This window comes from Hyla sarda, chromosome 10 (assembly GCF_029499605.1).
Source record: "Hyla sarda isolate aHylSar1 chromosome 10, aHylSar1.hap1, whole genome shotgun sequence".
In the NCBI taxonomy this organism is placed as follows: Eukaryota; Metazoa; Chordata; class Amphibia; order Anura; family Hylidae; genus Hyla; species Hyla sarda.
Genome location: NC_079198.1, coordinates 9620451 through 9634641, shown reverse-complemented (window position 1 = coordinate 9634641; position 14191 = coordinate 9620451). Strand labels below are relative to the sequence as shown.

General features: G+C 40.5%; 1 protein-coding gene across 4 annotated transcripts in view; it reads right to left on the bottom strand.

Moving 5' to 3' along the window:
- Positions 1-8550: 8550 nt before the first annotated feature.
- The window catches only part of LOC130294071 (B-cell receptor CD22-like), a 34448-nt gene continuing 28807 nt past the window's right edge, over positions 8551-14191 (bottom strand). For 3 of the 4 annotated variants that reach the window (XM_056543472.1, XM_056543475.1, XM_056543474.1), the window contains 5 exons: positions 13423-13519; positions 13121-13184; positions 11696-11820; positions 11519-11582; positions 8551-9431 (listed from right to left, as the gene is read on the bottom strand). In XM_056543472.1, the coding sequence (XP_056399447.1) occupies positions 9303-9431; positions 11519-11582; positions 11696-11820; positions 13121-13184; positions 13423-13519 (479 nt within the window). In that variant the 3' untranslated portion in view covers positions 8551-9302. The remainder of the gene's footprint in view (positions 9432-11518; positions 11583-11695; positions 11821-13120; positions 13185-13422; positions 13520-14191) is intronic. The other variant, XM_056543473.1, reaches the window with a different exon arrangement.

The window sequence follows — 14191 nt, the reverse complement described above, 5'->3', positions numbered from 1 at the left end:
TAGCCAAAAACAGATGTATAAAGACACAAGGATGAAGATGCTCCACATTTGGTGAGATAGTTCTGACTGCTCCGGAGAAGACAATCCTGACTCTTGCCACAGAGGGATTGTGAAAGTGACCGACTTGTTCTCGATAGAGAAAATCTTGTGAACATGACAGTCTGCTTCGGATGAAGTATTAAACACATGGATCCCGGCCAATCAATCTCTTATTTTTGTCCTCTAAATGGCTGGGAAATGGTCCAGAAAGATTGCTGATCATTACTAACATTTTGTTCGTCCGGCTCCCGTAACAAGCCAACCTTGACTAACAGCCCATAAAGCAATAAATTCTATAACGTGACTTTAAATCAAGTATTGACGTGCTGCCAATTACACAATAATCCCTCAAGAGAAGAGAAGTCATTGAGGCAGGACAGAACGATGGAGAGAGCGTGAGCTGGTACTAAGTTACAGGTATGTCGCCTGTATTGGTGAAACTTAGGGACTGTTGCTAGGAGAACATCACTTAAAGTCATTACATGGAAGGCTCCGCATAGTCAACACAACAAATCCAAACTAAACAAACACATAGGACCTCAAGATAAGGAAAAAACATGATCGGAAGTCATATACATATACTGCAAATGACTGTGTCCTTATATGACTTTGGAAACCTTTGGAATCATAGACATTCAGAACTGCTATGAAGAGGTCCACAGGTTGGCATTAAAAGGGCTTTCCTATATTAGATGTTTATGGCATATTTACTTAAAGGGGGCATTTATTAAGACCGTGTTGGGGCAAGGGGAGAGAACATATTAGTGCTGGGGCAAGACTAGGGTATGACAATGCTGGAGTGCAGAAAAGACAAGCATACTGTCACTGCTGGGGTTTTAGGAGACTAGGAAAGCTGGGTGGGACGCATACTGTGTGCCACCCAGCTTTCCTAGTCTCCTGAAGCCCCAGCCTTTCCCTGTCTCCAGAAGAGCACTAATATGGCCACTTATATATTCTCTAAAGTAGACTGGGAAAGCTGGAGAAGTACTGTGAGCCCTGCACTGCTTTGTGCCACCCAATTTTCACTGTCTCCTGAAGAGCTCCAATATGACTGCTTTAATAGACAGATATTCTGTTCAGGAGACTGGGAAAGCTGGGGGGAAGTACTGAGAGCCCTGCACTGTGTACTGTGTGCCACCTAACTTTCCCTTTCTCCTGAAGAGCTCCAAAATGGCTGCTTTAACAGACATAATTTCTCTTCAAGAAGCTGGGGAAGAACTGTGAGTCCTGTACTGTGTACTGTGTGCCACCCAACTTTCCCTGTCTCCCGAAAAGCTCCAAAAGGGCTGCTCTAACCGACATATATTCTCTTCAAGAGACTGGGAAAGCCTATATAGAAAATATATGCATATATCGTTCTCCAGGCAATGAAGGGTACTGAGCTAGCGGGGTGGCAGGTGTATGGAGGCGCACGTGCACTGTCAGGGTCCTGGACCTATCCTGAGTGATGAGCTGGCAATGTGCTCCTCTAGCAGGCTGGATCAAGAACTTCAGAATAAAGATAGTTATTGTACCTGCGGGGGTGTTTTTTTTTGGGGGGGGGGGAGGTTGGGGGATGGTGGTGGTGGGGTGGTGGTACTGTTGGGCGAGTGGTTCAGATGCTGGTTGTCTAACTTTGTTGTGGCAGGCAGAGTGGCACCCCCCATCAAGAGGGCGCCCCAGGCGGCTGCCTATTTTGCCTATAGGCAGAGACAGCCAAGTCTGGATTAAAATGGATTAACATGGGTGCTGTGATTTAGGATTAGCACACAATAAACTATGTAAACTTCAAAACAACTCAATTTCTTATGTAGGGTAATGCTATGGACCATGGGTAACCTCTTATGTAGAGTTATGCTATAGATCATGGGTAACCTCTCATGTACGGTAATGCTATAGACCATGGATAACCTCTCATGTAGGGTAATGCTATAGACCATGGGTAACCTCTTATGTAGGGTAATGCTATAGACCATGAGTAACCTCTTATGTAGCGTTATGCTATAGACCATGGGTAACCTCTCATGTAGGGTAATGCTATAGACCATGGATAACCTCTTATGTAGAGTTATGCTATAGACCATGGGTAACCTCTTATGTAGCGTTATGCTATAGACCATGGGTAACCTCTCATGTAGGGTAATGCTATAGACCATGGGTAACCTCTTATGTAGGGTAATGCTATAGACCATGAGTAACCTCTTATGTAGCGTTATGCTATAGACCATGGGTAACCTCTCATGTAGGGTAATGCTATAGACCATGGGTAACCTCTTATGTAGGGTAATGCTATAGACCATGGATAACCTCTCATGTAGAGTTATGCTATAGACCATGGGTAACCTCTTATGTAGCGTTATGCTATAGACCATGGGTAACCTCTCATGTAGGGTAATGCTATAAACCATGGGTAACCTCTCATGTATGGTAATGCTATAGACCATGGGTAACCTCTAATGTTGGGTAATGCTATAGACCATGGGTAACCTCTTATGTATGGTAATTCTATAGACCATGGGTAACCTCTTATGTAGGGTAATGCTATAGACCATGGGTAACCTCTTATGTAGAGTTATGCTATAGACCATGAGTAACCTCTTATGTAGCGTTATGCTATAGACCATGGGTAACCTCTCATGTAGGGTAATGCTATAGACCATGGATAACCTCTTATGTAGAGTTATGCTATAGACCATGGGTAACCTCTTATGTAGCGTTATGCTATAGACCATGGGTAACCTCTCATGTAGGGTAATGCTATAGACCATGGGTAACCTCTTATGTAGGGTAATGCTATAGACCATGAGTAACCTCTTATGTAGCGTTATGCTATAGACCATGGGTAACCTCTCATGTAGGGTAATGCTATAGACCATGGATAACCTCTCATGTAGAGTTATGCTATAGACCATGGGTAACCTCTTATGTAGCGTTATGCTATAGACCATGGGTAACCTCTCATGTAGGGTAATGCTATAAACCATGGGTAACCTCTCATGTATGGTAATGCTATAGACCATGGGTAACCTCTAATGTTGGGTAATGCTATAGACCATGGGTAACCTCTTATGTATGGTAATTCTATAGACCATGGGTAACCTCTTATGTAGGGTAATGCTATAAACCATGGGTAACCTCTTATGTAGAGTTATGCTATAGACCATGGGTAACCTCTTATGTAGGGTAATGCTATAGACCATGGGTAACCTCTTATGTATGGTAATGCTATAGACCATGGATAACCTCTTATGTATGGTAATGCTATAGACTATGGATAACCTCTTATGTATGGTAATGCTATAGACCATGGGTAACCTCTTATGTAGAGTTATGCTATAGACCATGGGTAACCTCTTATGTAGGGTAATGCTATAGATCATGGGTAACCTCTGATATAGGGTAATGCTATAGACCATGGGTAACCTCTTATGTTAGGTAATGCTATAGACCATGGGTAACCTCTTATGTAGAGTTATGCTATAGACCATGGGTAACCTCTTATGTAGGGTAATGCTATAGACCACGAGTAACCTCTTATGTAGGGTAATGCTATAGACCATGGGTAACCTCTCATGTAGGGTAATGCTATGGACCATGGGTAACCTCTCATGTATGGTAATGCTATAGACCATGGGTAACCTCTTATATAGGGTAATGCTATAGACCATGGGTAACCTCTCATGTAGGGTAATGCTATAGACCACGGGTAACCTCTTATGTTAGGTAATGCTATAGACCATGGGTAACCTCTTATGTAGGGTAATGCTATAGACCACGGGTAGCCTCTTATGTAGAGTTATGCTATAGACCATGGGTAACCTCTTATGTATGGTAATGCTATAGACCATGGGTAACCTCTCATATAGGTTAATGCTATAGACCATGGGTAACCTCTTATGTAGGGTAATGCTATAGACCATGGGTAACCTTTTATGTAGGGTAATGCTATAGACCACGGGTAACCTCTTATGTAGGGTAATACTATAGACCACGGGTAACCTCTTATGTAGAGTTATGCTATAGACCATGGGTAACCTCTTATGTAGGGTAATGCTATAGACCACGAGTAACCTCTTATATAGGGTAATGCTATAGACCATGGGTAACCTCTTATTTAGGGTAATGCTATAGACCACGAGTAACCTCTTATGTAGGGTAATGCTATAAACCATGGGTAACCTCTCATGTATGGTAATGCTATAGACCATGGGTAACCTCTAATGTTGGGTAATGCTATAGACCATGGGTAACCTCTTATGTATGGTAATTCTATAGACCATGGGTAACCTCTTATGTAGGGTAATGCTATAAACCATGGGTAACCTCTTATGTAGAGTTATGCTATAGACCATGGGTAACCTCTTATGTAGGGTAATGCTATAGACCATGGGTAACCTCTTATGTATGGTAATGCTATAGACCATGGATAACCTCTTATGTATGGTAATGCTATAGACTATGGATAACCTCTTATGTATGGTAATGCTATAGACCATGGGTAACCTCTTATGTAGAGTTATGCTATAGACCATGGGTAACCTCTTATGTAGGGTAATGCTATAGATCATGGGTAACCTCTGATATAGGGTAATGCTATAGACCATTGGTAACCTCTTATGTTAGGTAATGCTATAGACCATGGGTAACCTCTTATGTAGAGTTATGCTATAGACCATGGGTAACCTCTTATGTAGGGTAATGCTATAGACCACGAGTAACCTCTTATATAGGGTAATGCTATAGACCATGGGTAACCTCTTATTTAGGGTAATGCTATAGACCACGAGTAACCTCTTATGTAGGGTAATGCTATAGACCATGGGTAACCTCTCATGTAGGGTAATGCTATGGACCATGGGTAACCTCTCATGTATGGTAATGCTATAGACCATGGGTAACCTCTTATATAGGGTAATGCTATAGACCATGGGTAACCTCTCATGTAGGGTAATGATATAGACCACGGGTAACCTCTTATGTTAGGTAATGCTATAGACCATGGGTAACCTCTTATGTAGGGTAATGCTATAGACCACGGGTAGCCTCTTATGTAGAGTTATGCTATAGACCATGGGTAACCTCTTATGTATGGTAATGCTATAGACCATGGGTAACCTGTCATATAGGTTAATGCTATAGACCATGGGTAACCTCTTATGTAGGGTAATGCTATAGACCATGGGTAACCTTTTATGTAGGGTAATGCTATAGACCATGGGTAACCTCTTATGTAGGGTAATGCTATAGACCACGGGTAACCTCTTATGTAGGGTAATACTATAGACCACGGGTAACCTCTTATGTAGAGTTATGCTATAGACCATGGGTAACCTCTTATGTAGGGTAATACTATAGACCACGGGTAACCTCTTATGTAGAGTTATGCTATAGACCACGGGTAACCTCTTATGTAGAGTTATGCTATAGACCATGGGTAACCTCTTATGTAGAGTTATGCTATAGACCATGGGTAACCTTTTATGTAGGGTAATGCTATAGACCATGGGTAACCTCTTATGTAGAGTTATGCTATAGACCATGGGTAACCTCTCATGTATGGTAATGCTATAGACCATGGGTAACCTCTTATGTAGGGTAATGCTATAGACCACGGGTAACCTCTTATGTAGGGTAATGCTATAGACCATGGGTAACCTCTTATGTATGTAATGCTATAGACCATGGGTAACCTCTTATGTAGGGTAATGCTATAGACCACGGGTAACCTCTTATGTAGGGTAATACTATAGACCACGGGTAACCTCTTATGTATGTAATGCTATAGACCATGGGTAACCTCTTATGTTGGGTAATGCTATAGACCATGGGTAACCTTTTATGTAGGGTAATGCTATAGACCATGGGTAACCTCTTATGTAGGGTAATGCTATAGACCATGGGTAACCTCTTATGTAGGGTAATGCTATAGACCATGGGTAACCTCTTATGTAGGGTAATGCTATAGACCATGGGTAACCTTTTATGTAGGGTAATGCTATAGACCACGGGTAACCTCTTATGTAGGGTAATACTATAGACCACGGGTAACCTCTTATGTAGGGTAATGCTATAGACCATGGGTAACCTCTCATGTATGGTAATGCTATAGACCATGGGTAACCTCTTATGTTAGGTAATGCTATAGACCATGGGTAACCTCTTATGTAGGGTAATGCTATAGACCATGGGTAACCTCTTATGTAGGGTAATGCTATAGACCATGGGTAACCTCTTATGTAGGGTAATGCTATAGACCATGGGTAACCTCTTATGTAGGGTAATGCTATAGACCATGGGTAACCTCTTATGTTGGGAAATGCTATAGACCATGGGTAACCTCTCATGTATGGTAATGCTATAGACCATGGGTAACCTCTTATGTAGGGTAATGCTATAGACCATGGGTAACCTCTTATGTAGGAAAATGCTATAGACCATGGGTAACCTCTTATGTTAGGTAATGCTATAGACCATGGGTAACCTCTCATGTATGGTAATGCTATAGACCATGGGTAACCTCTTATGTATGTAATGCTATAGACCATGGGTAACCTCTCATGTATGGTAATGCTATAGACCATGGGTAACCTCTTATGTATGTAATGCTATAGACCACGGGTAACCTCTTATGTAGGGTAATGCTATAGACCATGGGTAACCTTTTATGTAGGGTAATGCTATAGACCATGGGTAACCTCTTATATAGGGTAATGCTATAGACCATGGGTAACCTTTTATGTATGGTAATGCTATAGACCATGGGTAACCTTTTATGTATGGTAATGCTATAGACCATGGGTAACCTCTTATGTAGGGTAATGCTATAGACCATGGGTAACCTCTTATGTAGGGTAATGCTATAGACCATGGGTAACCGCTCATGTATGTAATGCTATAGACCATGGGTAACCTCTCATATAGGGTAATGCGATAGACCATGGGTAACCTCTTATGTAGGGTAATGCTATAGACCATGGGTAACCTCTTATGTATGTAATGCTATAGACCATGGGTAACCTCTCATATAGGGTAATGCTATAGACCATGGGTAACCTCTTATGTAGAGTTATGCTATAGACCATGGGTAACCTCTTATGTATGTAATGCTATAGACCATGGGTAACCTCTCATATAGGGTAATGCTATAGACCATGGGTAACCTCTTATGTAGAGTTATGCTATAGACCATGGGTAACCTCTTATGTATGTAATGCTATAGACCATGGGTAACCTCTCATATAGGGTAATGCTATAGACCATGGGTAACCTCTTATTTAGGGTAATGCTATAGATAAACTGTTTAATGGTGACTATGAGTAACCTCAGTGCTCAGTCCCATCTGTAATACACAGGTTAGTGCAGCTGACCTTGAGGTGCGGTGGTATTACTGTATATCACATGGCATTAGCGGTAGTAATAATCATCATCTGCCTTGATGGAAACTGGGTAAACACAGACACAAACACGCGAAGGCCGGCCGCCTTTATAATAACACTTATCTGCTCCTCCATGTCACCATCAGTTATGGTTGGTTACAGTAAATGAGATAACTGGTCTTTGTCATAAAGCAATAACGGGCAGGAAACTCTGCGTTCGCTCCAAAATATTTCCCTGACGTCTCTACGACCTTTAAAAGTCACCGATTTTGTTCCACCCTCAGTTTGTCCATATGGTCTCATATTGAAGTCAATGAGCAGTTGTTACCCTAAAAGTGATGTCATTACAAAGTACAACTGGTTACGCAAAAAACAAGCCCTCATATGGTTCTGTGAATGGAAATATAAAAGAGTTATGGATTTTAGAAGGTGAGGAGGAAAAAACGAAAATGCAAAAATAAAATTGGCCTGGTCCTTAAAGGGGTACTCCACTGGCAACATTTGCTTTTAAATCAACTGGTGCCAGAAAGTTAAACAGATTTTTAAATTACTTCTATTACAAATCTTAATCCTTCCAGTACTTATCAGCTGCTGTTATGATCCACAGGAAGTTCTTTTCTTTTTGAATTTCCTTTCTGCCTGACCACAGTGCACGACGTCTCGGCCACATTACGAGAGGTTGCTAAAATTGTTCGCCGTATACAGATCAGGTTGTAAAATATTCTTTATTGTATACAGAGAAACAAAGCATATTGATATCAAGCTGTAACATCTACAAAAAAAAAAAAAATTATATATATATATCGTAAAAAGAAGAGATTAGGAACTTCAATGTAAATGTACAGTATAAAAGGGGTTATCCAGGAATAGAAAAACATAGCAAATTTCTGGGAGTTGTAGTTTTGAAACGTCTGGAGGTCCGCAGGTTGAAGACCACTGCGGCCATCATCATCCCCCCCCTTCATCATCACCGCCTGTCAATCCCTTTATTCGTGGTCTTCAACCTGCGGACCTCCAGATGTTGCAAAACTACAACTCCCAGCATGCCCCGACAGCCATCAGCTGTCGGGGCATGCTGGGAGTTGTAGTTTTGCAACATCTGGAGGTCCGCAGGTTGAAGACCACTGATGAAGGGATTGACAGGCGGAGAGTTCACTCGTGTATAAGCCGAGGGGGGCATTTTCAGCACGAAAAACTGAAAAACTCGGCCTATACTCGAGTATATATGGTATATATGTATAGATTTTTTATTTTTCATATAAAAAGCATAAATCACTCTTCCATTTTTCACATAAGAGACAAAATAAAATAAATTTAAAATAAAACTCAAATTTTAAAATGGGTGTTCTTTGGTCACCTGACATTCCAGAATACATGGATCAAAAAGCGATCCAAAAGTCCTGGTTTTCCCAAAATGCTACCAATGAAAATGACCAATCACTTCGCATTAAAAAAATAAAATGAAACGTAGATAGGGGAATTATAGGGGTCACAACACGGTGATGCAAGGCAATTTTTTTATGGAGAATTTCCATCCAAGCTTTAAAAATGGCCAATGCTTATGTGACTGTGAGTTTACATTTAAAATGGCTTAGAACTGATCTTAAAAGAAAGTCTTATACAAGAGTTTTTTCATTATTTGATCTGTTATTAAACTTTTCCGCCTCCTTCACAAATTGTCGCACTTTTCCTCTGTGACTTGCAGTACCACTTATCACCACTGCTTTTTACTAACATTTTCCATTGACGTCAATGCAACGGCGCCTCCATCTCCAGTCTAGTTGAGGTCTGACAGCATCAAAAAGCATCGAGTTTGGGAACGGCCCCTTAAATGTATGGCACCAAGCTGACAAAATGAAAACCTTGTCTTTTTTTTTTGCTAATTTACACATTTATAAAATATTTTCATCATTGTCTTAACATGGCGTATTCCACCTCTTGACCGCGCTCCTTTACTGTGGCGCTGCTTAGGTTGGCAATGACAGAGTAGTGAATGTCATCTTGGGAGTCGTCTTCCGCTTTCTTAACGTTTTCATACTAGAAAGGTAAGAAAAGGTCATGTGTTATACTTTATACATCAATGACGTCTTATCCATATTAACCCCTTAAGGACGCAGGACGTAAATGTACGTCCTGGTGAGGTGGTACTTAACGCACCAGGACGTACATTTACGTCCTGTGCATAACCGCGGGCAACGGAGCGATGCCCGTGTCATGCGCGGCTGATCCCGGCTGCTGATCGCAGCCAGGGACCCGCCGGCAATGGCCGACGCCCGCGATCTCGCGGGCGTCCGCCATTAACCCCTCAGGTGCCGGGATCAATACAGATCCCGGCATCTGCGGCAGTTCGCGATTAAAATGAACGATCGGATCGCCCGCAGCGCTGCTGCGGGGATCCAATCATTCATAACGCCGCACGGAGGTCCCCTCACCTTCCTCCGTGCGGCTCCCGGCGTCTCCTGCTCTGGTCTGTGATCGAGCAGACCAGAGCAGGAGATGACCGATAATACTGATCTGTTCTATGTCCTATACATAGAACAGATCAGTATTAGCAATCATGGTATTGCTATGAATAGTCCCCTATGGGGACTATTCAAGTGTAAAAAAAAATGTAAAAAAATGTAAAAGTAAAAGTAAAAAAAAAGTGAAAAATCCCCTCCCCCAATAAAAAAGTAAAACGTCCGTTTTTTCCTATTTTACCCCCAAAAAGCGTAAAAAACATTTTTTATAGTTATATTTGGTATCGCCGCGTGCGTAAATGTCCGAACTATTAAAATAAAATGTTAATGATCCCGTACGGTGAACGGCGTGAACGAAAAAAAATTAAAAAAGTCCAAAATTCCTACTTTTTTAATACATTTTATTAAAAAAAAAATTATAAAAAATTTATTAAAAGTTTTTTATATGCAAATGTGGTATCAAAAAAAAGTACAGATCATGGTGCAAAAAATGAGCCCCCATACCGCCGCTTATACGGAAAAATAAAAAAGTTATAGGTCATCAAAATAAAGGGATTATAAACGTACTAATTTGGTTAAAAAGTTTGTGATTTTTTTTAAGCGCAACAATAATATAAAAGTATATAATAATGGGTATCATTTTAAGCGTATTGACCCTCAGAATAAAGAACACATGTCATTTTTACCAGAAATTGTACGGAGTGAAAACAAAACCTTCCAAAATTAGCAAAATTGCATTTTTCGTTTTAATTTCCCCACAAAAATAGTGTTTTTTGGTTGCGCCATACATTTTATGATATAATGAGTGATGTCATTACAAAGGACAACTGGTCGCGCAAAAAACAAGCCCTCATACTAGTCTGTGGATGAAAATATAAAAGAGTTATGATTTTTAGAAGGCGAGGAGGAAAAAATGAAAACGTAAAAATTAAATTGTCTGAGTCCTTAAGGCCAAAATGGGCTGAGTCCTTAAGGGGTTAAAGGGGTACTCTGGTGGAAAACAACTTTTTGCAAATCAACAGGTGCCAGAAAGTTCTACAGATTTGTAAATTACTTCTAACACCTTTAACAGCATCAAGCAACATTCCCTGTGCTTTGTTTCTGTTGTATTTTCTGTGCTTCCTGCTCTGGTGTATCTCATGCTGCAGTTTCTGCTCTGTCCACTAGAGGCTGCTCGCAAGCACTGGCTGCATCTGCGTGCACTCCCTTAATGGATTCTCCTCCAATCTCAGCCAGGAACTCACTATATAAATCTGCCACATCTGCTTTTCCTGGCCTCATCAAGGTTGCACTTGCAATTGTATCCTGCATTGCTAGGTCTCTTTTGCCTGACCTGAAGTCTGTCTGCTGATCCTGTCTAATCAGCCTCCCCCTCCCAGCCTCAGCCTTGCACCTGCCTGCCGGACAGTTAAATCACACTTTACCATGACGTTGGTCCGGCAGCTGGATGTTTGAAACTCCAGGACAATCTCCGCAGCCCCAGGGTCTTTAAACTTTGGACCTCCAGGTCTTGCAAAACTACAACTCCTTGCATGCCCGGACAGCCAACGGCTGTCCGGGCATGCTGAGAGTTGTAGTTTTGCAATAGTTTGAGGTTCGCCGTTTGGAGACCTAGGATCTAGAAGACTACAATACTTGTAGGACCAATGATAAGTTACAGCTTACGTCAGCAGTAGTCGCGGGCTTCTGCACAACACTGTATATGTCGTCTGGATTGGGATAAATTGTCCTAAACAAAAAATATATATATATTAATATAATAAAATATTAATAAATTGATAATAGAATCCATGTTCCTGTGTCCAGGGGAAGTTGTGTAGTAGTAAATATAGAATATCAGACCCAGGTTGGCTCTGTCCTCCATTGGTGGATATAGGAAATTGGAGACTTGAATAATTTATCTGCTCGGTGAGGCTGTCCTCCGATCGGGTATGGTGGCCTGGATGGTCTGATGCCTCGTTGTTTGTCTGAAAGGTAAAACAAATGTATATTAAAGGGGTACTCCAGTGGAAAACAATTTTTTTTCCTAAATCAACTGGTGCCGAAAAGTTAAAAAGATTTGTAAATTACTTAAAAAAAAAAAAAATCTTAATCGTTCCGGTCAGCTGCTGCATGCTACAGAGGAAGTTGTGTAGTTCTTTTCTGTCTGACCACAGTGTTCTCTGCTGCCACGTCTGTCCATGTCAGGAACTGTGCAGAGTAGGAGCAAATCCACATAGCAAACCTCTCCTGCTCTGGACAGTTACTGACATGGACAGAGGTGGCAGCAGAGAGCACTGTGATCAACTGAAAAGAACTGCAAAATTTTCCATGGAGCATACAGCAGCTGATAAGTATTGGAAGGATTAAGATTTTTTTTTCTTCTAGAAGTAATTTACAAATCTGTATAACTTTCTGGCACCAGTTGATTTAAAAAAAACATTTGCTTTCAACCGGTGTACCCCTTTAATGAGAGATAGACAGACAGACAGACAGATAGATATGGAATAGATAGATAGATAGATAAATAAATAGATATGAGATAGATAGATATGTGATATGGGAAAATAAAACTGCACTTTGCTTGAACCTGCATTGGTGTGCTGCCTAAAACCGACTTTGGATAGATAGATAGATAGATATGAGATAGATAGATATGAGATAGATATGAGATAGATAGATATGAGATAGATAGATATGAGATAGATAGATATGAGATAGATAGATAGCTAGATATGAGATAGATAGATATAAGATAGATAGATATGAGATAGATAGATAGGAGATAGATAGATATGAGATAGATAGATAGATAGATAGATATGAGATAGATAGATATGAGATAGATAGATAGATAGATAGATAGATATGAGATAGATAGATATGAGATAGATAGATATGAGATAGATAGATATAAGATAGATAGATATGAGATAGATAGATAGATATGAGATAGATAGATATGAGATAGATAGATATGAGATAGATAGATATGAGATAGATAGATAGATATGAGATAGATAGATATAAGATAGATAGATATGAGATAGATAGATAGATAGATAGATAGATAGATATGAGATAGATAGATAGATAGATATGAGATAGATAGATATGAGATAGATAGATAGATAGGTAGATAGATAGATATGAGATGGATAGATAGATAGATATGAGATAGATAGATAGATAGATAGATAGATATGAGATAGATAGATATGAGATAGATAGATAGATAGATAGATATGAGATAGATATGAGATAGATAGATATGAGATAGATAGATACCTTTTTTAAAACAAAAAATGCTGAATCACTTCTGTCTTCCTTCCTACAATTCTTCAACCTGAAACTTTAAAGGAAATGATCTTTTTTTAGCAGCCAGATGATGCGCAGGTAACGTGAAACATATGTTGTTGCTTCTTCCGTGCACCCACTGTATATACTCCTATATGGAATGATTAAAGCCCTTCCTAGAAGACGTGGTGAGTGCAGCCTCTTTCAATTCTATTCCCTGGATTGAATCTATTTTACCTTTCTATCTAATAACCCTGGTAGATCTGTGATCTGTAACACAGAAAATAACTTACCAGATCCTGAAACGGATAATCAGGACAACTATTAGTATCAGGATGATGAAGGGTATGATGGCGGCTGCAGTGTATATCGCTATGGTGTAGAAACTATCTGCAAAACAAGAGGGCAAGAGCCATCTCTTTATACAAATGTTATGATAATTGATGTCATTAAAGGAGAACTGTAGCTAATTTTTTTTATCTCGTTTTACCAGGGCTGCAAAAAGTTAAAAAACAAACTTTAACTTACCGTCCACCGCTCCCCTGTTGCGCCGCTATAGCTCTTCAGTCCTCTGGTCTTCTTCATGCTTCCATGTGCACAGATCGTCACACTGCGCAGACATGTCCCACCTTGGCCGGTGACTCGCTGAGCGCAGTGTCATGAAACAGGCCAGGACAGCAGGGAGAAAGCAGGGCCCAGGCTTCTTACATTACATTCACACAGAAGCATGAAGAAGACCAGAGAACCAGAGAGCTACAGTACAGCGGCGTAACGGGAGAGCGTCGGAAGGGAGTTCAATTTTGTTTTGTTTGTTTACTTTTTGCAGTCCGGGTACAATGGGATTAAAAAAAAATGTGCTACAGTACTCCTTTAATTGTCACTTGACACATCAAAAATGGAGTTCAATCTGCAGGTATCATGTTATAGAGCAGGAGGAACTGAGCAAATGATATGTACAATCTGCAGGTATTATGTTATAGAGCAGGAGGAGCTGAGCAGATGATATATACAATACAGTACAATCTGCAGGTATCATGTTATAGAGCAGGAGGCGTTGAGCAG